The sequence below is a fragment of the Pipistrellus kuhlii genome, unplaced genomic scaffold (genome assembly GCF_014108245.1).
Source record: "Pipistrellus kuhlii isolate mPipKuh1 unplaced genomic scaffold, mPipKuh1.p scaffold_m20_p_13, whole genome shotgun sequence".
Lineage (NCBI taxonomy): Eukaryota > Metazoa > Chordata > Mammalia > Chiroptera > Vespertilionidae > Pipistrellus > Pipistrellus kuhlii.
Window position 1 is genome coordinate 35,748,397 of NW_023425438.1, and position 26,291 is coordinate 35,774,687.

Consider the following 26,291-nt stretch of genomic DNA (forward strand, 5'->3'; position numbering starts at 1 on the left):
TCTGGACAAGAGAAATGCAGGGAGGCGAGCATTTAACTCAACTAAAAGCCAGGCTTTTCCCCTCAATCACCACAGATACGTGGCACCCGCGGGAGCCTGGAGCCCACTGGTCACTTGCCGGACTGCCAGCATCGCTCTCCCTTCAGAGGGAGTGTAATCCCCGGAACTGGTCTCATCCCGGCTCCGACCCGACCCCGCGCGGGGCAGATCGCCTGGGCTAGGCTTGGTGCCAGCCTCACACCCAAGGGAACTTTTCCCCCGGGGCAGGTCCTGGCAACAGGTCCTAGGGGAGCAGGGAGGGGCCGGGTGGAGCCGAGCTCCGCGACGGCCGGTGAATCAGCGCCGTCGGGCGCCGGGGCGCCCTCCCGGGCGATGCCAGTGCCAGGGAGGGGAAGCGGGGGCCGTGACTACCAGCCGCTCCGGGATCGCCCGGCTGGGGAAGGGTGACGTCATTGTAGCTGGGAGGTTTCGGGAGCCGGCCAATGGGAGGCAGCGCAGGGGCTCGCTTTCTGTAGCTCTCGGCCAATCCTAGCCAAGCGGCGGGAGGTGTAGAGCCAATGGGGAGCTGGGAAGGAGCACAGGGCGGAGTTGCGAATCCTGTCACCAATTGGGAAGAGGGGGCGGAGCCTGGGCCTTGTCAAGCATGGCCAACCAGCGAGAGGAGCGGACCCTGGGGGGCGTGGTGTTAACACCCTCCCCCAATCGAGCAGGGCCGGAGGCGGGGCGGCCCTCGGGGTGCCCAATGAGGGACACGGGCGCAGCGGGCCTGTCAAGAGAAGGGGCTGGGGGCGGGGGGATGGTGAGTCGGGGATAAACACTCCGCGGCGGGGGCGGCTGCTGCTCTTCTTCGGGTTCTGTCACGGCGTCGGCGGTGCCCAGCTCAGCGGCCCCCTCCCCCTTCCGGCCAGCGTGGTCGCCCGAGAGGCTCTCGGAGCCCGGCTCTGCCGGGTCCGCAGCGGGTCGCGGGTGTCCGGCGGCGAGCCCGTGGCAGTGGGGGTTGGTCCCGCGGCTCCGGCCCCCGGTGCAGAATGGCGACGGCGGTTCGGATGAACATCCAGATGCTGCTGGAGGCGGCTGACTTCCTGGAGCGGCGGGAGAGAGGTGCACGGGGGCGGGAGGGGTCGGACCCCACCAGGGGCCGGGGGCTCTGAAGGTCCCCGCTGCGGGTCCGGGCGCCCGGCCGCTCCGGGGGTAGTTGGAGGCGCAGAGAGCGCGGCCGCGAGCGCTCCTAACCCCTCCGGCTCTCCCTCCGCGCTGGCCGGAGGGAGGACGCCCGCTGCCCCCACCCCCAGGCAAGAGTGGGGGGGGGGGTAAAAGGGGAGCCCCTGCACCCCGGGGTCCCGAATGTCACACCCTCCCCACCCCGTCGCGGGTGGGGTGCCGGGGACCCCCCTCGCCCAGGCCCTTGGTCCACCTCCTCGGGTTCTTCGCAGCTGGCCCGTCTCGGTGGAGGAGCAGCGCCTCCCCTACCCTCCCACCCCCCGCGCCCGCCCGGCGTTTGCCCCGCACCTTCCCCTGCGGCCGGCCCCACCGAGCACACCTGCTGGACGTTGCCCGTGGGGAGCCCAGGCTCCATGCGCTCAGCGACTTGACGGGTCTTTTCTCAACAATGAGCAGCTGGAATGCTCCTTACACCTGCTCCGAACTGAGGGCATTCACACAATTTTAAAAAACAATCATTGTTCTAAGAATTCCACCTGGCTGCGTTTAATTATTCCATTAGGTTCCTTCAGTGAAACATAGGTAAAAATGTTAAAGGGAAATACTATGGAAAAGAGAGGGTATTGAGTGTTCCAGGCTCATTCATTAACTGGATCCTCCGGTTTTCTAGAAGCTGAACACGGGTATGCCTCCATGTTACCATACAATAACAAGGACAGAGAAGCCTTAAAACGGAGGAACAAATCCAAGAAGAATAACAGCAGCAGCAGGTAATTTGGTCAATATTTCTCTTCCCCTTTTAGGCTATACAGCAGATAACACAACCTGCAGAATGGAAGTTACCTGTTGTGCTAATAACCCGGGAAATTAAGTGGCGGCGATCATGATTCTGTAAGGCACACATGGTCTTAAGCCACTGGAGGAAGCAGCCCTCTGTTTGGGTGGAGGGAATTGAAACGAGAAATGGACATTATTCACTTCTTTCACTTTCATCATGAAAAATGTATAAACATGGCTTGGCATTGGTAGTAGGTTTTCATATTTTACATGTAAATGTAATACAATGGTTTGTCTGATGATCTAGTTTGTCCTATCTATTTATAATGGCAAAGAGGAATGAGTGAGGTTAAAATCTGCCTTTTGGTGACGAGGAACATATAACATCAAAATATTAATATGCCACAGCCCGTTTATATTAATTAGCCTTATTACAGTTCTTAAGATATGTGGCTCTCACTAGGAAGCATTGGATTAGTGGTCAGTGAATTCCCATGTTAAAGCCCTGAACACAGCTCCTGGCGCATAGGAATACTCTGATAATGCTGCTGTCCTTTTAAAATACGTTAGCTAGGAAATCTCTTTTATTAGATCCATTCAACTACACCTTTCATTCCAGTAAATTAAAACCATTGGCATTTTCATTGCTGACTTGGAATCCTTATCCCTTTCCCATCCTCATGAATAACCCCCTGAGAGGAGCTGTATTTCGTGAGCCTCTGGGGTATAATACAGACCCCCGAAAACCAGAGGTTCCTACTTACACCTAACTCATTTGTTCCTGCCTCTCCTCTGCCCTTGGTTCAGCCCAGTGTCCTCAGTGTTGGTAGAACCACGGGATGTGGGCAGGACACAGGTGCTGAGCTCTTGAATAGGAAGGCACTTGGTGAAGCACAAGCCTGGTCACTGATTACCTGGTGATTGTTTTGTTTTCCCTCCTCCTCTAGCAATTACCTGAAAGTGGTAGCTAATAGATCTGTGCCTGGATACTACCTGGGTCTTTAATAAGGATGCTAATACTTATTGGATTACACAACGTTATAGAACAATTTAGCAAGGTTGCATTTTGTTTCAGTGTTAATTTTTTAAAGTTTTGTTTCTAAGAACTTGGAAGCCTTTTGGGTTATTTTTCTAGAAAAGAGTAGTTCATTTATTCTTGTCTACTCAGGATGAGAGAAGAATTGTCCATATTAATATTCCAGGATAGTCCTCAGCAATTAATTTCCCCCCCAGTTTCACAGGAGAGTTGTCAGGGGATGCTCAGTGTTTGGGAGAGGAAAAGAAGAGGATGTTGAAGAGGAGTGGCTTGGTCCCGGAACGTGATTAGGAAAGAAAAATAATGAAAGTTGAGAATTTCAAGCCAAAAAACAGCCTTTCTCTTCTCTTTATTTTGAAGCATTATTGGGGGGGGGGGGGGGGGGGGCGGGGAATGGCTGCAACTCCTGATTTTTTGAAAAGCTCTGTCCTCTTCAAGGATGTGGTTTGCTTTCCAAGGTTAGAAATAGGAGGCCGTCACGGTTGCCCATATTCTTGACTAGTCGTGAATGAGTGCAATACCTTCAGTGATGTGAGGATCTCTTGAGAGACCATGATTAAACCTGGAGAAGATGCCGAGCGATCTTATGAAGCAGGAGCAAGTTGTTTTATGTAAATGTAATCATTTCCTTCCTGACCTGAGCAGAGAGCCATTCCTCCCTTCCCCCCCCCCAAGAGAATGCAGTTTGACCCCTTGATTTGAATTAGACTTATACCCAAAGCTCTGTATCGCTGGGATTTTGAACTGAAGGCTGCAGGGAGATTGCTACTGGTTTACATAACCATTGGGTAACAGTTTATTCTTGTTAATTCGGGCTGAAACGCTGTGCTCTTTGTTTGTAGAGCTGGGGTGGGGGAGTACTTCTCCTTGGACAATAAAAAATGAGATTTAGCCACATATCACATTTCTTGGGAACTGAAAATGCAGATCTGAAGTTTTTTTCTGATTGCTTGTTTTTAAAAAAACAACAACAAAAACACGTGAAATTGTGAATATTGATTGTTTTGGAATCATCCAGAGAACTACTGGCATACAGGGAGATGGAATCTTTTTTTAAATTTTTTCCCCCTTTCCTGCTGGTTTTTGAAATAAGTTACTGAGAATGTAGAATTGAAATCCAGGCTTTAAAAGCATGTTAAATTGGTAAAGCAGACTTTGGCACTCATTTGAAAGAGGAAGTCCAGGACTTGCCACCCAGTTCTTTTATGAGACAGTGGCTGTGTAGCTGACCTGACATGGGGAGTCTGAGCCAAGGACTGTTCTCATTCTCAGATACTATGTAGTTTGGCTTAGTTATCTTTCTGTTAGAATCTATTTTTAAATGGGGACGTTGGGCCTTTAATGATTACAGATTTATCAATCACAGGGGAAAATCATTGTGATACAAAGTATCTGACTCTTCTAATGCTGTAATTAAAAATATAAATGTTGACCTATCAACAGAGTTGGAGGCAATCTCTGAACTGGTTATTTCTTAAAAGGTCTGCTTTTTATTAAAAAGAAACTCGGTTTCAGTAAACCAAATGCACTTCAGTAATGCCTGAGCCATTAGGTCTAAGTCCCCTTGTAAACATCACAGTGTGTTCAGCACCCCTAAGAATCAAATAAGATCTTTAGTTTCCAAAATTCTTTTCAAAGTTTGAAGGAGTTGTGGTTCCTATGGAATCTAGTAAGTCTGTCCTAAGGATTCAGAATTTTTAAATATGTGTCTTTAAAGAATCCAGAAATGGCTGGTGAGTGTGCCCCGTGTGCTGCTGTTTTCTCTGACAGGAGACCATGTTCTTTTCAAATATCCACCCTCCTCCTCCTCCACTTCCAAGAATGGCACTTGAGGATGGTGCTCGTCTGCGGTTAAATGGGGAAATCTTTGCCAGCTGTGGCCATATACTTCCATCCATTTAAAAAATCTGTCAGACTTTGAACTTGTTATTCCCTGTTAAAACTAAAATGTCACGTGATTTTAAGCCAGAGGTTTGCACTGTAAGCCAGATTCTTGTTAACTGTGATGTCCTGCTGGCCATTACAGAAATAAACCTTCAGGAAAATGCAACTGAAGGATACAGAGGGGGAACCAAGGGACTCAACCTAAAGCTTTTAAGTTAACCAGTCTTAAAGTTCACGCATCCTTTATCAAGAAAAGAAATATTCTAAAACTGAACGTGCTGTCATTTTCTAGTTTTTTCCTTGTGGAAGAGTTGTTTAAGTGCCAGGTTGGAAATGTCCCATTTCAAGACTACACGCACACGCACACATACACACGCACACGCACGCACATATACACACACACCTCCCCACACCACACATGCTTCCCCACACCACATACATACCACACACAAACACATACCACATACACACCACACACACACACACACACACACACACACACACACACCCCTAGTCTTTGGTGTGAACAAATTTGATGCCCACCCCATGTAAATGAGGGGCTAAGAATTCATGGAAGTAGTGATTCATAATTACTCTGAGAATTTATCTCCTAGGCACAGCGAGGTTCTAATTATGGCCCCCCAGAATTTCATGACTTGAACCCTAATCTCCTGAGGTGGCTAGATTCTAGAGGGCTTCCATAAGGAAGGTCAGGACCCAGGCCTTGGTAACCCTGGGGAGTTCCTCGGTTTATTTATAACCAGTCAGGGAGGAACTGTGTGAGCAGGACACTGAAGTGACCACTTGACTAACTGCTTGTGACTCTTGTGAAACCTGTCCATAAATTTTAGACCAGGCCTTACACTCAAGGTCAGCTATAAATACACTAATAATTTGATTTCACATCCACCACAGCTTTCACCCAGGGCTCTCTAATCACTTTTGCAGTTGCTACCTCATTGATCCGTGCTTGTTCAGTAGATAATTAGCAATACTTTTTATTCCCATTTTACGGAGGGGTTAACCAAGGACAGAATGGCAAAGAGTTTTTTTTTGTTGTTGTTTTTTTAAAATATATTTTATTGATTTTGTACAGAGAGGAAGGGAGAGAGATAGAGAGTTAGAAACATCGATGAGAGAGTCATCGATCAGCTGCCTCTTGCACACCCCCTACCGGGGATATGCCCGCAACCCAGGTACATGCCCTTGACCAGAATCGAACCCGGGACCCTTCAGTCCCCAAGCCGACGCTCTATCCATTGAGCCAAACCGGTTTCGGCGGTAAAGAGTTTTATTTCTTCCTCAGAACCAGTCAGTGGCAAAGCTTTAACCAGTCTATTGTCTGTATGTTGAAATGAGTTTTGGAAGCCCTTCCTAAAGTCATTTCAGAGATATTCAATACAATCCTTCCAGGAGGTTCTATATGATAAAATACCGTATTTTTCGGACCATAAGATGCACTTTTTTCCCCCCAGAAGTGGGGGGGAAAAAGTCCCTGCGTCTTATGGTCCAAATATAGCCTACACATATACTTTAAAAAAAAATTTTTACTTGCCCAGCTCTGTGTGGTCTCTGTGTGCTTGCCCGGCTCTAAAATGGTTCTAAATGCTGCTGTTTACTTTACAGGGTTGATTACATGTGTTTATGACTGTGATGTTGGGTTTTAATGCACATAAAATATTTTAGGACACTATTTGTTTCAGAATCTTTTTTTCTTCATTTCCCTTCTCTAAAAACTGGTGCGTCTTATGGTCCAGAGCGTCTTATGGTCTGAAAAATATGGTATTTACTTCAGGGACTACAAAGATGGAGGGAAGAAGGGTGATTTTTACCCATTTAAAACTGAATCCTGCCGAAACCGGTTTGGCTCAGTGGATAGAGCATCGGCCTGCAGACTGAAAGGTCCCAGGTTCGATTCCTCTCCAGGGCATGTATCTTGGTTGCAGGCACATCCCCAGTAGGAGGTGTGCAGGAGGCAGCTGATCGATGTTTCTCTCTCATCGATGTTTCTCCATCTTTCTTTCTCTCTCTCTCTCTCTCTCTCTCTCTCTCTCTCTCTCTCTCTCTCTCTCAATATGTGTGTGTGTGTGTGTGTGTGTGTGTGTGTATATATATATATATATTTTTTTTTTTTATTATTTTTTTTTTATTTTTTTTAACTGAATCCTGTAGTCAAACAGCTTAGCATAAAATTTTGGTGAGTACTTCATCTAGAAAAACTCCAGGGCCGGAATGGGGGTGCCACTTCCATTGCTGTACCCTCGGCCTAAAGTGAGCTTGTGGAATGATATAAGCCAAATTCACATCACATTGTGCAGCTGTTTTTGTCTTTGTATAAATAGACTTCTTTTCTTTCCTTTCTTAAAATGGATTACCTTTCCACTAGGGAATGCATGCCTCTTACTTTTCTACTTCTCCTTGAACTCTGTTTTAGGTATTTACATTTATCTGACCCCCAAAGGGACTGAGTTATGCTCCCTTTTTTCTGTTGAAGTAGTCCTTTAACAAAAAATAATCTTACCCTTTTCTTATCGTTCCCTCTTTCAGATCAACTCACAATGAGATGGAGAAGAACCGGTGAGTTGGGGTTTGGGGATGGGATGGGGGGAGTTGTGATGCATTTTCTATTCACTAAATTAGGAATTGTTTGCTCTTCTTAGCTCCTCCTACAGGTAGGACCTGGTGTAAGAGCTCACTCTGAGCCTCTAAGCAGCTCTGCCCAGAAGTCACTTAGGTGGAGGAGGAAGGGCTTGCTAGTTCTAAAGACCACACCCCACCCTCACCCCGGCCTCCTGAGGAATGCTTTTCCGTGTGACTGTTCCACAGGCCAGAGCATTTTAGGTCCTAGGCAGTGTTTCCCAAAAGGTGTTTTTTTTTTTTAAATTACATGCTACTGAATGTAATTGACAGAGCTGTTTAAATCATACACACAGATATATAGATATATATATACACACACACACACACACACACACACACATATATATACATATATATATATATATATATAATACTATATATATACAAATATGGGTGTGCGTAGTTATAAAGTACTTGTGAACAGAGATTCTCAGATGCGGGCAAACAGATGCAGAGCAGACACTGGATCAGCGACTCGCAGAGGAGCTGCGCCTCCCCGGCTCTTGCCCCGGCCTCAGTCCCTCTCCCCGATCTCCCCGTGCTGCGCGTTCACCTCTGTTGTCCACCACAGGGACACGGCCTGATGGCTCTCGCCTCTGGTTGCACATTAGAATCATTTGCAGAGCTTTTATGTTTTAATAATGTTTTAGTAATTTTTTATTAAATTATTATCTGTGTACATACTGTATCTTACCATTCCCCCCACAGTAATTATTTTTAATGTTAAATACATTATACTTATACAGGTATATATTTTGGAGGAAGAGAACAAATTGTTATCTTTGCTAATTTTATAAAGTAACTTTTTATTATAGAATGTTTCAAATTTACAAAAATAGAGCAAATAATGTAATCAACTCACATGTACCCATCACCCAGCTTCAACAGGTATCAACCTTCTGCCAATCTTGTATAACCAACACCACCCTTTTCGTGGGATTTTTTAAAGCAAATCTATCTCTAGTAGACTTTTTACAAAAACAAAACATAACCACTTGCTTTTACTATGCAGAAGAATCATAATAATCCTTTGTGAAACTTAAAAAAAACAAACACCCAGGCATCACCCCTAGCCATTCTGATTTAATCGGTTTGGGTTGAGAGTGTACACTAGCTGCTGTTGTTTTTAAAGCTCCAAGGTGATTTTCACGTCCATTCGGGGCTAAGACCACTGAACAAGCCTCGTTCTACTTGCGGAGCTCCCTTCCGTTTGAAATGTGGGCTTCCGATCCAAACTGGCTGGCTTTCTGGGTGCCCTGCATGAACAAGGTGACATACAATATCATGCTTACCCTCTTTGATGAGGGAGCCGAGCCTGACTGTGAAAGGCAGGACTGAGTGACATGTTTCTCAATGAAAGGGCAGACCAGACCCTTACTGGGAAGGCAAATCTTGGAACAGGGCAAACAGTATTATCCCATTATGTAAGTGTGTGTGTGTGGTGGGGGGGGGGGGATGGATAGCGAGTGTGTTGCTGGACACACGTTTCTCCCCATCTCTTCTTCTCTTTTCATTTCTCTCTTGTGATTGGCCATGTTTTAAGTTGGAGCTTTTTAAAGTCTGAGCTTCCTTTATGCTTTAGGGGTTTATATACCATGAACTGGAAACTCCAAAGTGTCTCTTCGGAAGGTGGAAAGGGAGCCTAGCTTTTGTTTTCCATCTTTAGATTCTTTCCCCTCTTGCTCCTTTGGAGTGAACTGGGTAAATTGGGATTTTTCTGTTGGAAATTCTTCTAGTGTTCCTTCTCCCCTCTAACATTTTACTTAGGCCTTTATTTTAATTATTGAAATTTCGTCCCTCCATGTAAGGGCTCTTAGGCTTCCTTGCTACAGCTTTGTGCCTTGCGCCTCTGCAGGAATGCCACCAGAACGTCAATTTTATCATTTATTATAGTAGCTCCGAGATGTCTGCTTTCTACCCCCAGTGGCCCAAGAACCTGTGCTGGGCACTGGTGTTAAGTGAGTTCAGACTGGGGCATTAACTCAGCATGGTCCCCACCTTAGAGACATGTAGTTTGTCCGTGAGAAAGGCACAGAGAGTTAACACACCGAGTGCTGAAATGCAGGTATGCGCAAGTGACTGGAGGCAAAAGTTCTAGAAAACTGGAGTTGAAGTCACCACTGGGCAGGCTGCTTGTAACTCAGGCTGCTTCTGTATGACTAGTCAACTTCTGTTCGTTGAAGGGTTACTTATCTCGTTTCCTTATTGTCTTTTCATTTTTGGAATTTGGTCTTGTAAGGTCTTGATAATTCTTCCTGCAGCCTAGAGCCTGTGAACAGAAGAGAAGGAAGTAAGGACTCACATTTACGTAATTCAGCTGCGCATTGGCTGCTGCAGTCCAGGGAGGAGATTAAAGCTGTCGCCACTTCTCCCTCAGTGGTGCGGTTGCTTAAGATTTTAGGGTTTTGAGGTCAGTTGAACAACTGTGCTTACAGCCTCCCTGGTTTTAGTAACTGGATGCCATAAGAGAACACTGCTTTGCTAAATGCTACTACATGTGAGGCATTTTTTACCTTACCGTCCCATTACAAAGACTGGCATAGCTCTCAAAAATAAATAAAAAAAAAAAAAAAAAAAAAAAAGAGGTAACAATTTAGAAAAACAAAAACAAAAACTTCTACCTGGGATTTTTTTTCCTCTTTGAATCTTTTCTGTGGCACTTTTGAGATTCTGAATAATTGGTGTTCATCAGGACTCCACTCTGAGGAGACTGTATTCAGTGTACTGCTTAAATAATCCTGGCATTGGTGGGGAGAGAAAAAGACCTAGGCTGGTGGAGGCAGTTGGGGTTTCCATTCAGTGGACCAGGTGCCGTGACCTCCAAAGAGGCTGGAACCCAGAGCCATGCAGACCCACCTGGCCGTGGGGTGGAGGGCTCTGTCAGTGTCCCTGTGGGTGCGTGTTAACTAACGCTGTGCGTCTAGCCTCCTGAGGAAACACCCTGGGTGAGTAGATGGTGTGTTTCTTTTTGTCAAAAACTAATCTTGTAGAAGTAAGTGTCTAAGAAATATAGAAAAATCATACTAAAAATTAAATCATCCATGAATCAAGCAGCCAGAGGAAGCCAAGGAACCTTTGAAATGTATCTTTCCAATTGGTTTTGGAAAATAACTTTAAAAATCTAGTTCAATGTAGCAAATTTGAAAATTCAGAAAAGAAATTTTTTAAGAGAATAGTAAAAAAAAAAAAAAATCGCCTGTAATAGACCTTGCAGCAGTAAAAACTGCTAACATTCCAGCTAAGTTATATATTTATCTAGACTTTTGTGCATACTTTTAAAAATTAACATCAGATCATATAGTAAATAATTTGAATCTTACATTATGAACATTTTCCACTGTTGTTAAATCTCCTTTCCTAACATTACTTTTAGTGAATGCCCAGTATAGCATCATATGAATGTGCTATAATTCATATAACCAATCACCTATGCTAGGTTCTTCTCAGTATTTTGCTAAAGTAAGCAACGCTTCCTTAATTTACCTTGTAGATAAATCTCTGTCCAACACAATAATTATTTCCTTAGGGTAAAGTTGTAATTGTGGAATTAATGGTATACAAGTTGATAGGGGTTTTGATGTTGACTGCTGGGTTGATTGCCCGCCAACCAGGTTATGGCTAAGTCTTTCCGTGCCAGTGTACATTGTTTTAATCACTGAGGTTTTATCGTGCACTTCAGGATCTGGCAAAGCAAATCTCTCTTCTCCTCCCCTTCTTTTTTTACTTAACCATGCTCTTAGCTATTTTCATCAGGGCTTTTTTTCCTGGTGATTTTATAATCAGTCCATCAACTCCTCATCCCCTAACTACTTCTGGGATTTTCAAAATAAGAACTAAATAGTTCCCATATAAGTTCACCTTAAAAAGTTCTTATTTATAAATGTTTCCATGTACATCTTGCACATTTTTTTGTAAAAGATATTCCTTCCTGATTTACATATTTTTTTATTGCTATTGGTTTCCCATTGTGATTACTCATTGATTTTTATTGGAAAAAGAAAACATTTTAATCCTTTGTTATTATATTCTCTTTTCTGATGGTAATTCTGCTGTTTCCTTCTTTTTACTGGAAATTCTTCTGGTTTGAATCCCTTTCAATGAGCCCTTAGCAAATGGAGCCTGAGGGAATGCATATAAGCGGGCAGCGTTGTCAGGAGTCAGGTGCTAGCATGGACTCTTCTTCCCCCCCCACCCCCGCGAAAAGAAGGCTCTAGCATCTCCTTTTGTAGCAGACACTGGTTTTCTGGAATGGTGCATGTGCAGGCCTTGCTGGAATCAGGCAGCTGGTCTAGAGAGATTACCTCTGCCAGAGTCTTCTGAACCCCATGACGAAGACCTTTGTGTGTGCTCCGCGGGGAGGACTCGGCAGCCTGATGTAAGCTGTTATTTTCGTTTTGTCCAACAGTATTTCAGTGGCATCTGGTCTGGCACGTGAAACATTTCAGTCAGGTCCTTTCTAGCAGGATATTCCAATTCATCGCAGGCCCCTGTAGTTGTTACTTTCGAGTTTTGGCTTTTCAAATGGCTAAGCTCCTTCAGTCACAGGGAGAGGGGACTGACTTTTGCATGGGGTCTGAGTTGTGTGCATTGCACCACTCTTACTGCGCCTGAACTCCCTCAAGTACATTCAGATCTCACTGTAGGATGTTGTAACACATCCACATCGCCTGGTTGCCACATGAGGCTAAGGGCACGACCTGGCTATTACACAGGAAGTATATAGGTATCAGTGTGCAGTATTTGATGGTGTGGAGGAGCACTCCGATTTGTATCCTAGAATCCATCCATCTTTCCTCTTGGGTCAGTGGTATCTGCCCTTGGAAGAACTTGGAGAAGAGATACATGCTGGTTATTCAATCAGTTTCCAATCCCCTACCTGGAACATTGGGCCACTCCCTGACTTTTTAATCATAGGCATTAATAGTCAAAAGTATGAGATACAGCAAGCAAGTACTAGTTACTATATATATATATATATATATATATATATATATATATATATATATATATATATATATATTGGGCTCTGGAAAGGAAATATTAATGAGGCATACTTATGTATTTCATATTTTTAAAAAATATATATTTTATTGTGTTGTTTTTTTTACAGAGAGGAAGGGAGAGGGATAGAGAGTTTGAAACATCGATGAGAGAGAAACATCGATCAGCTGCCTCCTGCACACCTCCTACTGGGGATGTGCCCACAACCAAGGTACATGCCCTTGACCAGAATAGAACCTGGGACCCTTCAGTCTGCAGACCAACGCTCTATCCACTGAGCCATACCGGTTAGGGCTGTATTTCATACTTTTAATAGAGAAGTGATTTTATAACTTAAATGTAACCACCAATTCATTTAGCATTCACTGTTCATGGAGTGCCATGTTCCTGTACAGCTAGCATATATAACTACCTTTGTAATTTTTTATAAAGATTACTATCACAATCCTGAAAAATCTCCAAGACTTTACAAAGTTTTAATTAAGATGGTAATAATGAAGCATTTGGAAATTTTTTTTTATAAAGGGATCATTTTAGAAAAAGGAAAAAAGTCCTTTTTTTCTTTTTTTTCTTTTTTTCTCAAAGCATGACTTATACCTTCATCGGGATTCTTTGTTTAACCCAGTAAGGTTTGTTCTAAAACCAAACTCTGGAGAAGGTTAGGCCCTATCATCACTTTAAGGGAGTAATTTTTGACCCCTTAAGATGTGTTTCTTCTTACTTCATCCTGAAAAACCTCTTTTTCTTGCTACATACCTATGTCTGAAATTATTTTTATTCCCCTCCAATTATCCTTTAGGATTTATTAGGCTATTGAATTGGCTAACTCTGTGTGCATACAAAGGTAGGAGATAAAATAGCAAAGCCTTGACGTTAAGTAGACTATTGTTTATATAACTCTTCTTCTTTGGTTAATAATCTGAGGCCCAACTTGAATGAAAACTAGTACTCAGTGTATCATGTTTGTTAAGTAAGAAAGCTTTCTTCAAAGAGAAGGGATATAAATGATCGCAGACATCAGATTCTACTCTTAGTTCAATATCTGCAGACACATTGTCTTTTCTATTTAACATAAATCAGAAGACTTGGTCTCTTCCATTATTTGGTAACAAAAGAAACAGAACAGTTAGATACATAGGAAGTTTGTAGCATGTGAATACAGGAATGTGATCATTTGAAAAAAGAAAAGCTTACAATACGCAAAAGCTTAAAAACCTTCATGGAGAAGTGAAGTCAAACCAGATATGATTGAGAAACATGAAGAAATGTGTTTGGTAGAAGGCAAGGGGGTCCATTCTGGAACTTTCAGTGGGAGCTGATATTGGTCATGGTCTGAAGGTCACTCAGATAAATGATCCTGCAATAATTTGTTTACATGTCTGACCATTCCAACTAGATTTTAAGTACCTCCAAGGCAGGGACTTGGTCTTACTCAACATCACACCCTGCTCCTAGGAAGGCAGCAGTGCACAGACCACTGTCCTCTGAGAAATACGAGTGGAGTAAATGCATGAATAAGGCTCAGTGTGTGTTTCAAGGTCCCCCTATAAGCTCCCTTATTATCTACCCTCTTCACTCACTGGCTTCCATTTTTTGTATCATTTTCTCTGTACTGTGAAAATCTGAGGGAGAGAGCTCAGTCACACCTTCAATAAAGAAGACGAATCTCTGGTGACAATGCCTCCCTCACAACAGAGAAGCACGCACAGACATAGGGAACTGACCTGTTACCATTCCCGGTCTCCACATCCATGTGAGGAAGAGCTTTAGAGTTGACACAGCAAATTCAGGAGCACTCTTTGCAGATGGCACCATCTACCTAGATTCTTACTACTCTTGTTGCATCTGTTCCCCAGCTTACCAAACCTGCTGGCCTGAGGTACACATGGATAGAGTCAAGGAAGCTAGAGTGTGGAGGCAGAAATAAAAAGAGCAGCATTGCCCTGGCCGGTTTGGCTCAGTGGATAGAGTGTCGGCCTGCAGACTCAAGGGTCCCAGGTTCGATTCCGGTCAAGAGCATGTACTTTGGTTGCGGGCACATCCCCAGTGGAGGGTGTGCAGGAGGCGGCTCATTGATGTTTCTCTCTCATGATGTTTCTAGCTCGCTCTCTATCCCTCTCCCTTCCTCTCTGTAAAAAAAAAAAAAAAGGCAGCGTTGAGGGTCGTCTAAGAGCACGCTGGTCAGCCTGTGCCTTCTGCCAGTGCCAGGGCTCCGGGGATGACGCCTCAGCAGCCCGAACCTCGCCATTAGTGACTTTTCACTTGCTTATTTTCTCAGGTTTATGGCTGACAATAGTTAAGGAAAACTAACAACAGAACTGCATGGCATCCAGATGCATTTCATGTTTAAATCTTTAATATATTTGGAATCTATTTTTATGTTAATCTCCCCACTTCCCTGCCATTTTCTGACTAATCCATTTCCCCCTCCCCCAAGGATTTGCAGTGCTATTCCCACTAAATGCTAAATTTATATCTTTTCTTGGGTCTGTTCCTGGGAATTTTTTATTCTATTCACTTGATTTGTCTCTCTAGTCCTGTATTAGTGTATACTGTTTTATTTTTTATTTTTAAAAAAATATATTTTATTGATTTTGTACAGAGAGGAAGGGAGAGAGATAGAGAGCTAGAAATATCGATGAGAGAGAGTCATCGATCAGCTACCTCTTGCACACCCCCTACTGGGGATATGCCTGCAAGGTACATGCCCTTGACCGGAATCGAACCTGGGTCCCTTCAGTCCCCAAGCCGATGCTCTATCCATTGAGCCAAACCGGTCTCGGCTAGTGTATACTGTTTTAATTATTGAAGATTTATAATACAATTCAGTATCTAGTACAGCACATTTCCTCCTTACTCTTCTTTTTCAAAAAATTTGGCAGTCTCTCTCACACATTTTTTCCTCTAGCTGAAGTTTAAACTAATTTCCCAGTTTTATAAAGAATACTGTTGGAATTACTTTCTTGGAATTATGTTAGACTGACATTTTTACTTTGAGGATTCATATCTGGGAATTTGCTGCTTTTTTCCATTTATTCAAATTTTTCTTACATCTCTCAGCAAAGTTTGGTCGTTTTCTTCCCAGAGATCCTTCCCAGACTGATTTAAGTTTGTTCTGGAGCATGCTCTGGGCAGAGGTGTCATAGGGTCTCTGGATTTGGAAACACATGAGAGATGTGCTAGAAGTCCCAAGAGTGACACTTTGCCCCTGTCTTTACTTTCCTGGGGCCTCGCAGTGGAGGGGTAAGAGGGAGGCCAGGCATTTGGGACGGGCCCTCCGCCTGAGTCCCTCTTCCCCCTGTCTCTACAGGATATGAGTGGCCCAAAGGAATCCTTTCCTCTTGCATGTGATAGCTTTATGAACTCCTTGCTAATTTTATAATGTAAAACAAGTGCTTTTAGCATAACCTGTGTTCCCATAGAAAATGGGTAAGATTTTCCATCTTTTAATGGCAAAAGAGATCTATTTTCTTTAAGGATGAGTTTAGTGATTGGATTTTATCAGATAGCCTCTATCTACCTAGTGAGATATGGAGTTCCCTACTGATTTTAAGGGAATATTACAGAGCTATAGTTACGTGTTTGCTCCCGTAATTACTCTTCCACAGAGGAAGTGGGGATTGGAAGAGTAACTGCTGCTGTATATGGGGCACTCCATGTCAGACCTGGCCCGGGGACTTCTTGTCTCAGTTAACACTCACACGGCCCTCAGGTGGGACTGTCACCTTCTGCTGAGGAAATGAAGGATCTGTGGATAAAGAAACTCCTCAAGGTCACACAGGGAGGAAGGGGCAAAGTCAGGGTCCCAAAACTTAACTCTTAGTCACTATACTAATTATTGGGTTGTATAGATTGGCAGATTTAGTTTTTAAATTAAAAACAAAATAAAATTGATATTAAAAACTTAGTGACAAGAAGCTAGAGTTTATATCTAATTTAGTTATAGGCCACACTTTATTCCGAGTGTTACTGATTATAGCTCAGATCAAAGATTGGTTTCTTTATGCTGCCATAGATCAAAGGTGTATCAGCCCATTCAGAATAACTAAAGCAATGTTTCTGAAGAGTCAGCAGGCGAAGTTGTCAAAGTTCATGACCTAGGTACAGAGCAGTTGGATCGTCACAAAAAGAGGAGGCAGTCTGGGGCCGAAGGAGGCCAGGATTTGTCAAAACCCTCTTCTGCTGGGGGCAGGGGGCGGGGAAGGTAGTGGGGAGGCAGCTCTTGGCAGCAGAAGGCGGGACTGTGTGAAGAAGATGTGAGGGGAGGAGATATGAGAAGATGTCTAGTGACTTCCTGTTGAGGATATGTGGCAAAACCCCTGCCAGTTCCCCAAAAGGGAGTTGGACCTGGTTCAAAATTGGTCACCAGGCCCCACCTACAAACCCAGAGCCCTGGGCAGGAGGCTAGGCAGGCCTGAGGGGAGAGCTGGGACGCATGCTTGTTCTGCTGGCTTTGGACCTGGGAGCTCTGTGGGTGCTGCAGGCCTCCGGGTCCCAGGGTGGAGGAGTCTGTGTCTCAGAGTGGAGGACCCTCAGGGGGAGTTGTTACGGAGATGTCTGTGTTTTTTTTATCTGGTTGAGGAATTGAGTTTCATTGCTCTGTGATGGAACTGAGCCTGCCAGGCACCAAGGGTGTGTCTGCAGGCAGGTGGCAGGTGGGCAGGGCGGCCTTGGGCTGGAGCAGAGGCGCTGGGAAAGGCCAGAAAGCACTGCTGTCCTATTTTCATACAAGACCAGAGGACACCCAGTGAACATGTACTACCCTCAGCTCAAGTTAGTCAAATTGAGTATTTCTAGTTTCACAACTGGGAGTGTTCTTTGGAAACCCACATTTGGGTAGTGAAAATACTTTCTGGGCTAGACTCTCTAACTGGAATGACGGTGCATGGAAAGATGACTTTATTATATTTTTATCAGTAGACAAACTTCCTAAAAAATTTACATACTCATCTGTAGATAAACCTACGTCATAAAGACTAATGTGACTGTTCTGAATCATGCAGTCTTTGCAAATAACAAGCCAACTAAAAAATGTCGTACTCTTTTTAATTTGAGTTTTTTCCTAACTCGACAATTAGTCTATAAACTTTGTAATAAGAAATAAGTTGGGTAACTGTATACTTTTTTTTAAAAAATATATTTTATTGATTTTTTACAGAGGAAGGGAGAGGGATAGAGAGTTAGAAACGTCAATGAGAGAGAATCATTGACCAGCTGCCTCCTGCACACTCCCCACCGGGGATGTGTCCGCAACCAATGTATTAATACATGCCCTTGACCAGAATCGAACCTGGGACCCCTCAGTCCGCAGACTGACGCTCTATCCACTGAGCCAAACCGGTTTCGGCTAAGTATACTTTCTTATGGTGTTTCTAGTAACATGATCGATTTTCCCTGCTCTTTTTGAAGTTTATTATCCACGGTGAACGAGTACATTTTATACACCCATGCTCCGAAAGACCTCTAATGTGAGTTTTTGCTTGTGACCATAATGAATGGACAGGTTTTCGGAGCAAGTGGAAGCCTTATAGTTAGGCATTTGTCCCATTAAACCTTCCTGGCTCAGGAATGAGAGCTGTTCTCAAGCTTATTAAGGCTTAGAGGGCCCTTCGAGAATGTAGGATGGGGAAGGAGGCCCAGAAGCAGATGAGGCAGGGGCTCAGAAGCCTGTGGAGTGCACCGCGGGCCAGATCTGCCTTGGGGACCACCTGAAGTCTTGATGCGAAGGGTGTGAACTGACTTCCTTGCATATTGACCGATCACAGAGCTTTCTGATGCAGTTTTCTTCTTTTGGCCTGCATTCCCAAGTTTCGGTAACACAGTAACATTTTTAAGAGGGAGAAAAAGGGCAAACTAAGCTTTAAGGTTTTCTTCAAGTTCAGCTGAGAACAGGCTCCCTGGCTCCTCGGAGCTCTGCTCAGATGGTTGTGTGTCGGTAATGGCTCTGTGTCTGAAACCCCGGGTCCTGCGCACTGTGAAGGCGCAAAGATAGAGGAGAGATGGACTCTACTCGAGGGGCTTCCCGTCAGTTGATAGATAGCATAATCCACGCAGCAGCCCCAAGCCTGTGGGAGGGGGAGGCTCGGTGGGCACACAGCAGTGACGACGCTCAGTCCCCACTTTGTAAGGAGTTTGCTCTGAATGGTTAAGTACCTGACAGACAGTGCATCAGCCCGTAAACTCAGTGAACAGAATGAACAAATTAGTCTCAGAAGACAGCATCTCCATGGGCTGGAAGGTCTGGGAAGGCTTTAGGAGGTTGGAGGCTGAAGAAAAAAACAAAAAAAACAACACTGAATCTTGGCCATGTTTGTGAAATCGGCCATGTTCTAGAACAGGGATGGGGAACCTTTTTCCTCCCCAGGGTCATTTGTTTATAACATCATTAAAAATTAGCCTGCTGTATTTGGTCAAACATTTCATTAACTCTCCCCTAATGCCTTGGCAGGGCCAGACCCAATGATTTCGCGAGCTGGCCGTTCCTCACCTCTGTTCTAGAATAACACCCAATCCAAGATTTCAAGGAAGTCTTAACTTCCAAAAATTCAGGGACTTTTGCGCTTCTGGCCAGTCTCTGCCGAAAGGCCCTCTCTTCAGGGTGTTGATGTGGCTTCTGCCTCATCCAGCCTCTCTCTTCTTCCTCTCTGTCCCATGGCTCCGTTCCACCACTCTCCAAGAGATACACGTGCTTCTCTCCAGCTGTTCAGCATGCTTGTTCATGTAGTACCAGTGGTACTTTTCATTAAAAAAATATATATATATTTATCTTTTGAGTAGCAGTAGTCTACATCATTGAAAAACCAAAAAGTATAACACATTTAGTGAAAATTTATCCCCTTTCCTCTTCCCAGTCTATTCCCTGACTTCTCTCTGCCCAACTACTGTTACTAGTTTATGTATCATTCTAGATTTTATGTCCATACAAGAAAACACAAATAGTTTTTCCATTTTTACCAAAGATAGCATGTTATATGCAGTTTACTTTTCTTCACTTAATATACCTGAGAGTTCTTTCCTAATAGCACATAGAACATATTCTCTTTTCATAGCTGCATAGTACTCCACTACATGGATGTACCCTAATTTATTTATTCCCTATGGTAATTTGGGTTGTTTCTATCTTTGCTATTTCAGATAAAACTAATGAATAATATGTCATTCACATGTAGGAATACTGTCTACAGCAGTGCTATAACTATAGTGACTTACTGTCCTGAATGAGTAAAGATGAGTATGGTTTAAAAGGATTATCACCTGGCATGTCATTATTTTCTGAATTTGGATATTCTCTATTCACAAGCCTGGAGATAACCTGATAAATTTGCCTGATGAACATTAGATGTTAGTCCCTATTTCAACACAGGTATCTTAAATAGATTTAACTGTAGAAAACCCTGGATTTTGTTTCTCCTTGGTGTTTTCACCAGAGTTGTCTGTTTTCAAAAGATGTAAACTGGGCCAGAGGTCATTGGTGGTCTCTGACATCACTGGCCCTGGGCAACTTCATTCTCTCTCAGAATTTGTTCTCGAGGTGTACCTGTGGCCTGCCATGAGATTCTGAAATGCTACTGTGATCTTGTTTTTATAGACGGGCCCATCTTCGTTTGTGCCTGGAGAAGTTGAAGGGGTTAGTGCCACTCGGGCCTGAATCCAATCGACACACTACGTTGAGTTTATTAACAAAAGCCAAATTGCACATAAAGGTAAGTGTATCCTTGAGATGCCTGTTTATCTTTGCCTGAGCAGTAGGGCTTGTTACGAGGGCAGCACATGCACATCCGCAGGACCCTGAGCTCTTCCTTCCCGCCTTTTGGGTGAATCACAGGCACCCCCAACGCAACACGTCCAGACCCATCCGAGTGTTTCTCACCCCAACGCACCAGAACTTTTAAGTGGTCCATCCAACTGCCCATCGAATTATACAAGCCAGAAACTCAGGGCCATCCTTGTTAGCTCTTGCTTCTTAGCCATATATCTAAGTTGTCTCCAACACCTAAATATTTCACAGCTGTCTCCTTCCCTTTTCACCCATCATCTACCATAATAAATCCCGCAGTGCCTTCCTCTGAGCTGATCTTCCCAAGAACAATCAGTCCTAAGCTCATCTTCTGTCACCCTGTTTAAAAGTCTGTGGCTCAGAACATGCTCTGCCACCAGGCCTGCCCCTCACCTGTGTGCAGCATCCCCCTTTGTGCCCCAGCCCTTGTCATGTTCTCAGACCCCAGGGCCTTTGTACATGCCGTTGCCTCTGTTTGGATGCTTTCCCCCCTCTTTCTTTACCTACGGAACTTCTTGTCATCATTCCTATCTCAGCACAGATACCACTAGCTCAGGGACCTTCCCTGACCTGGTAACCTTCTGTGACAGGTGGTCCTATTACTGGGTGATTCTCTCAGCACTTGGTCATAGTTGGCATCCAGCAGTGGTTTGTGACTATCCTTAGAACATAGACTTCCCCGGGAGCGGACCAGGTGTCTGTAGTCACCTGTGTCCCCAGGCCTTCCGAGAGGGCGGGCACAGAGGTAGCCTCAGTCCTGGGCTGGGCTAGCAGAGGGGGAGTGAGTTCTCTTCAGGCTCTTGAGACCCACAGCCCAGATCACTGTGCAGCATGTTTTTATAGTCATGACTAGAGGCTCAGTGCATGAATTCGTGCATGGGTGGGGTGTGGCTGGCCCCGCCCACTAGTTGAACTTTGGTCAAACTACCAGTTGAGGAGATAATTTGCATATTACCCTTTTATTATATAGGATTGGAAAATGTCACTTTAATTATGGTTAGTAGCCTACATTAATGACAATTCGGGGGGGGGTAGGAGGAGAAGAATGTCTGTTTAGAGCAAAACAATCACAATTAAACCATCTTCTTAATTATCTGAAGAATATGAGAAGCTAGAGGACAGATTTGTAAAAACAAGTGGTCTACGGAAATATGTTTTCAAAGCTCTTATTTTGGACAATTTGAAATCAGGGCTTCAAAAGGGACTATTATTTCCTGCTAACAAACAGAAGTTAATTGAGATTTGGCATGATGCAAAAAGCGCTTATGTAATTGGGCCATGCACTTGAATAAACACATTTAAATAGAAGTCTGTTTCCTAAGCTCCCTCCACATGCACTGCTCTAGTTGGGAGATTAGGTGTCCAGGGTGTCTCTGCAGGCACCGGAGACCAGGTTGGTTCCTGCCTGCAGCCTTTCCTGTATCAAAATTGAGGGGCACCAGGCGGCTAGTCTCGGAGATCCTCCCTAGAGTCCTCATGACAGCACTGACAACTTCCTGTCTCTGTGCGAAGCTGCTCACATAAATGAATGAAATCTGCCAATTTTGAAATCTGCTTGTGGGCTCTAACTACCCCTTTGACTTGCAGAAACTTGAAGATTGTGACAGGAAAGCCATTCACCAAATAGACCAGCTTCAGCGAGAGCAGCGGCACCTGAAGAGGCAGCTGGAGAAGCTGGGCATCGAGAGGATACGAATGGACAGCATCGGCTCCACGGTCTCCTCCGAGCGCTCCGACTCCGACAGGGGTGAGCCCCGTCTGTGTCCTCGCCGCCCCCCTCCCCCAATGGCCACAGGCAGGACAGAGGGAACTGAGGGGCTGCGTGCGATGTCGGGAAGTTGAGCTGACCTTCAGTAGCGAGGCCCCAGTGTCCAAAGGGCTTGCCCGGAGTCCCTCGGGTTTTCAGGCCGAGTTCTCTGAAGGGTGCCTTTACCACTCTCTCTCTCTCTCTCTCGTCCTCCCACAGAAGAAATCGATGTGGATGTGGAAAGCACAGACGACCTCACGGGCGAGTTGGACTGGAGCAGCAGCAGCGTGAGTGATTCTGACGAGCGGGGAAGCATGCAGAGCCTGGGCAGTGACGAGGGCTACTCCAGCGCCACCATCAAGAGAATAAAGCTGCAGGACAATCGCAAGACGTGCCTCGGCCTATAAGAGGGGTCGCCGCGGCCGCCCGAGGGCTCCTGGCGATCTGAGTAGGTAGTGTACCGGACCCGCCCACGGTTCCCTCGCACGTCACCTTCCGCGTACCACCTTCACCAACTCAGCTCTGTAAACGTTTGCAAGGAGTGCTTGGGATTGTGGGCTTCTGATTTCATCCACTAGCTTCTTTCTCTCCACAGAAATTTGTCTCTGAGAGACTGTACATTCCAATCAATTTGAAGCACCCAAGAATTCTTAGACCGAATAAGCAATTTTCACATCTCAGCAATTTCCCCCCCTTATTTACTGTCCCCACGCAGCCTACCAGGCCTTGCTTAATGTGTTCTGGCTTACTGTGTAACTTGCCTAGCAGAAATGTCTGACTGTGTCTTGTGCTTAGGAAATTGAAGGAAATAAGCTTCAAAGTGGAGAGCCTGCTCTCAGAACTCCAGAGTCAGCTCTGACAGTGGCATTTAAGAGCACTTCCCCGCAGACCTCTCCCGGGAGGGGTCAGAGTACCTCCCGGAAACACCGCACCCCCTGCTCGGCCCCAGAACCCCATGCGGACGGGCGTCTTTCCGAAACGGGCGCCTGAAGATGGCTTTGGGGTTGCACAGCTCATCCAAGTTCCAATATCGCTTGTTCTCACAAACAAAACAGTACCGTCTATTTTTGTGTGAAGTTTTTGGGGCTGCGCTGTGTACTGCTATCCCCAATGCGCATTCTTCTCCAAGTTTGTTATGCTACTTGTCTCTGGAACATTTTTTTTTCCTACCTCAGAGATAAATTAGATCTCCATTTCCCACTGAACACAAATCGATTATGCCTCTTTCCCCCCCCGAATAAGTGACATTTGGTCCAATTCTATTTTCCTATTTAACTTTCAGCAATAACTGAGCTGGCACTAGCTGAGCTGGTGCCCACCACCAGAGAAAGGAGTAAGTCCACGTGTCTGCTCTGTGTTGGCAGGGGAACAGGAGGGCTGGTACCAGTTACCAGAATCCCTCGTTATTTTTGGACTTACCCGGGACTTCTTCACGAAGGCTTTGGGTTGATAGTTTAAAAGGCTGATTTTTTTTTTTTTTTTTCTTCTTGGTTAAGATTTCTCTCTTACGTGGACTCCCACTTTGTAGCATTTTTATTTAAGCTAAAACAGAGCACATGTATATGTACATAAGACACATTAAATCTATAAAGACTATTTATTCATTTTATATAAACTAATGTAATGGAAAATAAATTCTTATGACTTTGTGCTTTTATAGATGTTCTAGAAACTTTGTATGTAGGTATCTACAAATTGGCCCATGCCCCCTTAATATTTTTGCATTCATATTTTTGAGGTCTTGATATTTTCAGCCTCTGGCGAATCTTTTCCATTGACTTTTAAACCATTTGTAAAAATCTGTGATGCTGAAACAGAGTGTCTGTCACAAAGTGATGAGAACATTCCTAAAATCCACAGAAGCACTGCAACCTAAGGGCTAACGGCTGGACCAGAACGGGTGCCGCCCCGTGCCCCGCGGACTCTAGCATGCCACCGCCTCACCACTCCACCTCCACACACCAAATGTTCGCACACTCTGCACAGCAGCTCATTCTAGACACGAGAGCAATGTAAACAAAGCCCGATTCCTTTTGTGTTTTCTCAATGATTAAAACAAATTTTTAATTGGAAGCAGTGGATTGCTAAGTGATCCCAAAGTCATGTAGAACCTCTCCTGTGTTTATTTTGTTCTGGTTTTTCCTTCATTTCAGCTTGGGGTGGGGGTGGGGCAGGTGACACAAAGGATTTTTTTATCGTTGGAATCTTTTCCAATTACCAGCTGAAGATTTGCACTGAAATACAACTTGTATGCCTTCTGCATTTTTAAAGCCTGCTTCCTGAGTTTAAGCAGAGTGATAGTGTTCAAAGAGCCAGCTCAGCCTGTAACGTGTTTGAAAAGATATGTCTGTCTGCACTTTGAGGTCCCTTTCGAACGCCGTTCGCTAAACCTCGCAAGCGTTCTGTGTAATAGCTACGTTCAAGCGCCTCACAAGTCCACGATGCCGGACGGCATCACATACTCCAGACTTTGGGAAAAGCTTGTGGGCTTGCGTTGGGGGAGGGAAGGGAACAAAATCTGTGTATTTGTTAATTTAGAAATAAGGCATCTCAGAGATGCCATTATTTTCTGTGTTTTAATTGTTGTGCCTTTGAGTTAAACTGCATTTTTGTCTTTTGGTTAAAATATGAAATGTACTGTCCCGATATAAAACAGTAATTATTTTACCTTTGCACTGTTTGTCTGGTCCTTTTCAATTTGACAACATAGAAATGTGGAACTTGCTAGACTGATAAACTGACACCAGGGTTAGACGTTACTTTCTGAACTCGAGGTAGACAGAATCAGCGAGCTAGATGGGCCTCTCTGACCAAAACTAACCTTCCGGACCAGCAAACTCAGCCCATGGCAGCTAATTCCCTTCCCCACACGGCCGATGGGCAGCACCATTCGCCAGTCTGTCCTCTCATTCACTGACCCACCAGCTTGACTGTTCAGAGCTACACAGTCCTCTTGGTTGTTTTGATTTTTTTTTTTTTTAAGCAAAATGAAAAACCTTTTCGTTAGGGTTGTTGGGGGGAGGGGATGAGCAAAGACATAAACCCCAGCCTTTAAGATTTTGACAATTGTACGTAAATAGAGATGTGTATAAATATAGGCACATGCATATTTTTATGTGAAAATTGATTTTAAAAAAACTAAAAGGAAATCTCAACTACATTCTTATGGAAACCATTGCAATGCAAACGGGAAAGTAGGAGTGTGGCGTCCGGTTTCATTTTGTGCAGTGAGAGAATAGATGTGTGTGTTTCTGCCAACACCCAGGAGACGTAACTGCCCGTGCCTTTCGGCTTAGGATGGCGGCAGAGCACCAGGGCGTTTCGTGTGAGTTTTCTGTTGCTAAGCAGGGATATGAAGCCTTCAAGGTGCTCACAGCGACTGCGGGCATCTTCCTCTAGTGACTGCTTCAAAGAGCATCACTTTTTTTTTTTTTAACAGGACCTTGATTTTTCTCCCTGTCAACCCAAGACTAAAATAATCTCACTTTCCATTCAGAATTGAGCACTTAAGTCTAAACAGGCCCTGACCCTGCAATTGGCCACATGCTTTTTGTTGTTTTTTTAAAGGTGGGCATTTCCTTTCTTTTTTTTTTTTTTTTTTTTTAAGAATCAAAGGAACCTTACCTGGGTTCCCAATGGGCCTCTCTTCTTCATCCCTCAGGTGGCCAAGAGCAAATCCTAGGGTGTAGGGAGAAAAAACAAGTGCAAACTAGGTAGGATTGTGATGTTCAAAATTACTAGCAATATTTGGGGGCTTGCTAAGGGATTTTTGTGTGGTTTTTTTCTTCTTGCCTCTCCCCATCCATTAGAAAACTTATTTTTGCAAAGAATATACATATACATTATCATTTAGGTTTCTATACCATAAGGTATTGGCAAGAATATCGCTTTATCATCTATTTCCCCAAGTCTCTATCCTTACTTGTTTTCCCAAGTTTTTTTGTTTTGTTTTGTTTTTTTGTTTGTTTTTTTTTGTCTTCCCCTTTTACCTGCCCTGTGTGTTGAGCACCAGGAAGCCAAAGGCTGCGAGGTAGTTTCCTGCATGGCAATCTATTTTTTTTTTTTTTTCTATGTCTAACTCTTGGATGCAGTATGTTTAGGTAGCTGGCTACTCACGATTTTAAAAATTCTTCTGGGAGAAGATGACCTAAAGGCCCTGTTAGATGAGTTGGTATTTCTCATTTTACTTGATCAGATCTCTTTGTTTTTGAAGATACCTGGGGGTTGTAGGGAGGGCTGCAATATGTGATTGATCATGATTTATCATT

At 44.3% G+C, this 26,291-nt stretch overlaps 1 protein-coding gene across 1 annotated transcript; it reads left to right on the top strand.

Annotated features, from left to right (window-relative positions):
* Window positions 1-795: 795 nt before the first annotated feature.
* On the top strand, window positions 796-24,695 carry MXD1 (MAX dimerization protein 1). Its single transcript, XM_036435639.2, has 6 exons — window positions 796-1,101; window positions 1,832-1,931; window positions 7,406-7,435; window positions 20,088-20,202; window positions 21,864-22,023; window positions 22,243-24,695. The coding sequence occupies exons 1-6, from the start codon at window positions 1,029-1,031 to the stop codon at window positions 22,428-22,430; spliced, it is 666 nt and encodes a 221-aa protein (XP_036291532.1). The 5' UTR covers window positions 796-1,028; the 3' UTR covers window positions 22,431-24,695.
* Window positions 24,696-26,291: the final 1,596 nt, after the last annotated feature.

What these genes read in the sequence shown, in the direction of transcription:
- MXD1 (XM_036435639.2), top strand. Translation starts at nt 1,029, where the DNA reads ATGGCGACGGCGGTTCGGATGAACATCCAGATGCTGCTGGAGGCGGCT. An exon ending in CCTGGAGCGGCGGGAGAGAG is followed by an intron (nt 1,102 to 1,831) that starts GTGCACGGGGGC and finishes CCGGTTTTCTAG; the next exon opens with AAGCTGAACACGGGTATGCC. An exon ending in AATGAGATGGAGAAGAACCG is followed by an intron (nt 7,436 to 20,087) that starts GTGAGTTGGGGT and finishes TTGTTTTTATAG; the next exon opens with ACGGGCCCATCTTCGTTTGT.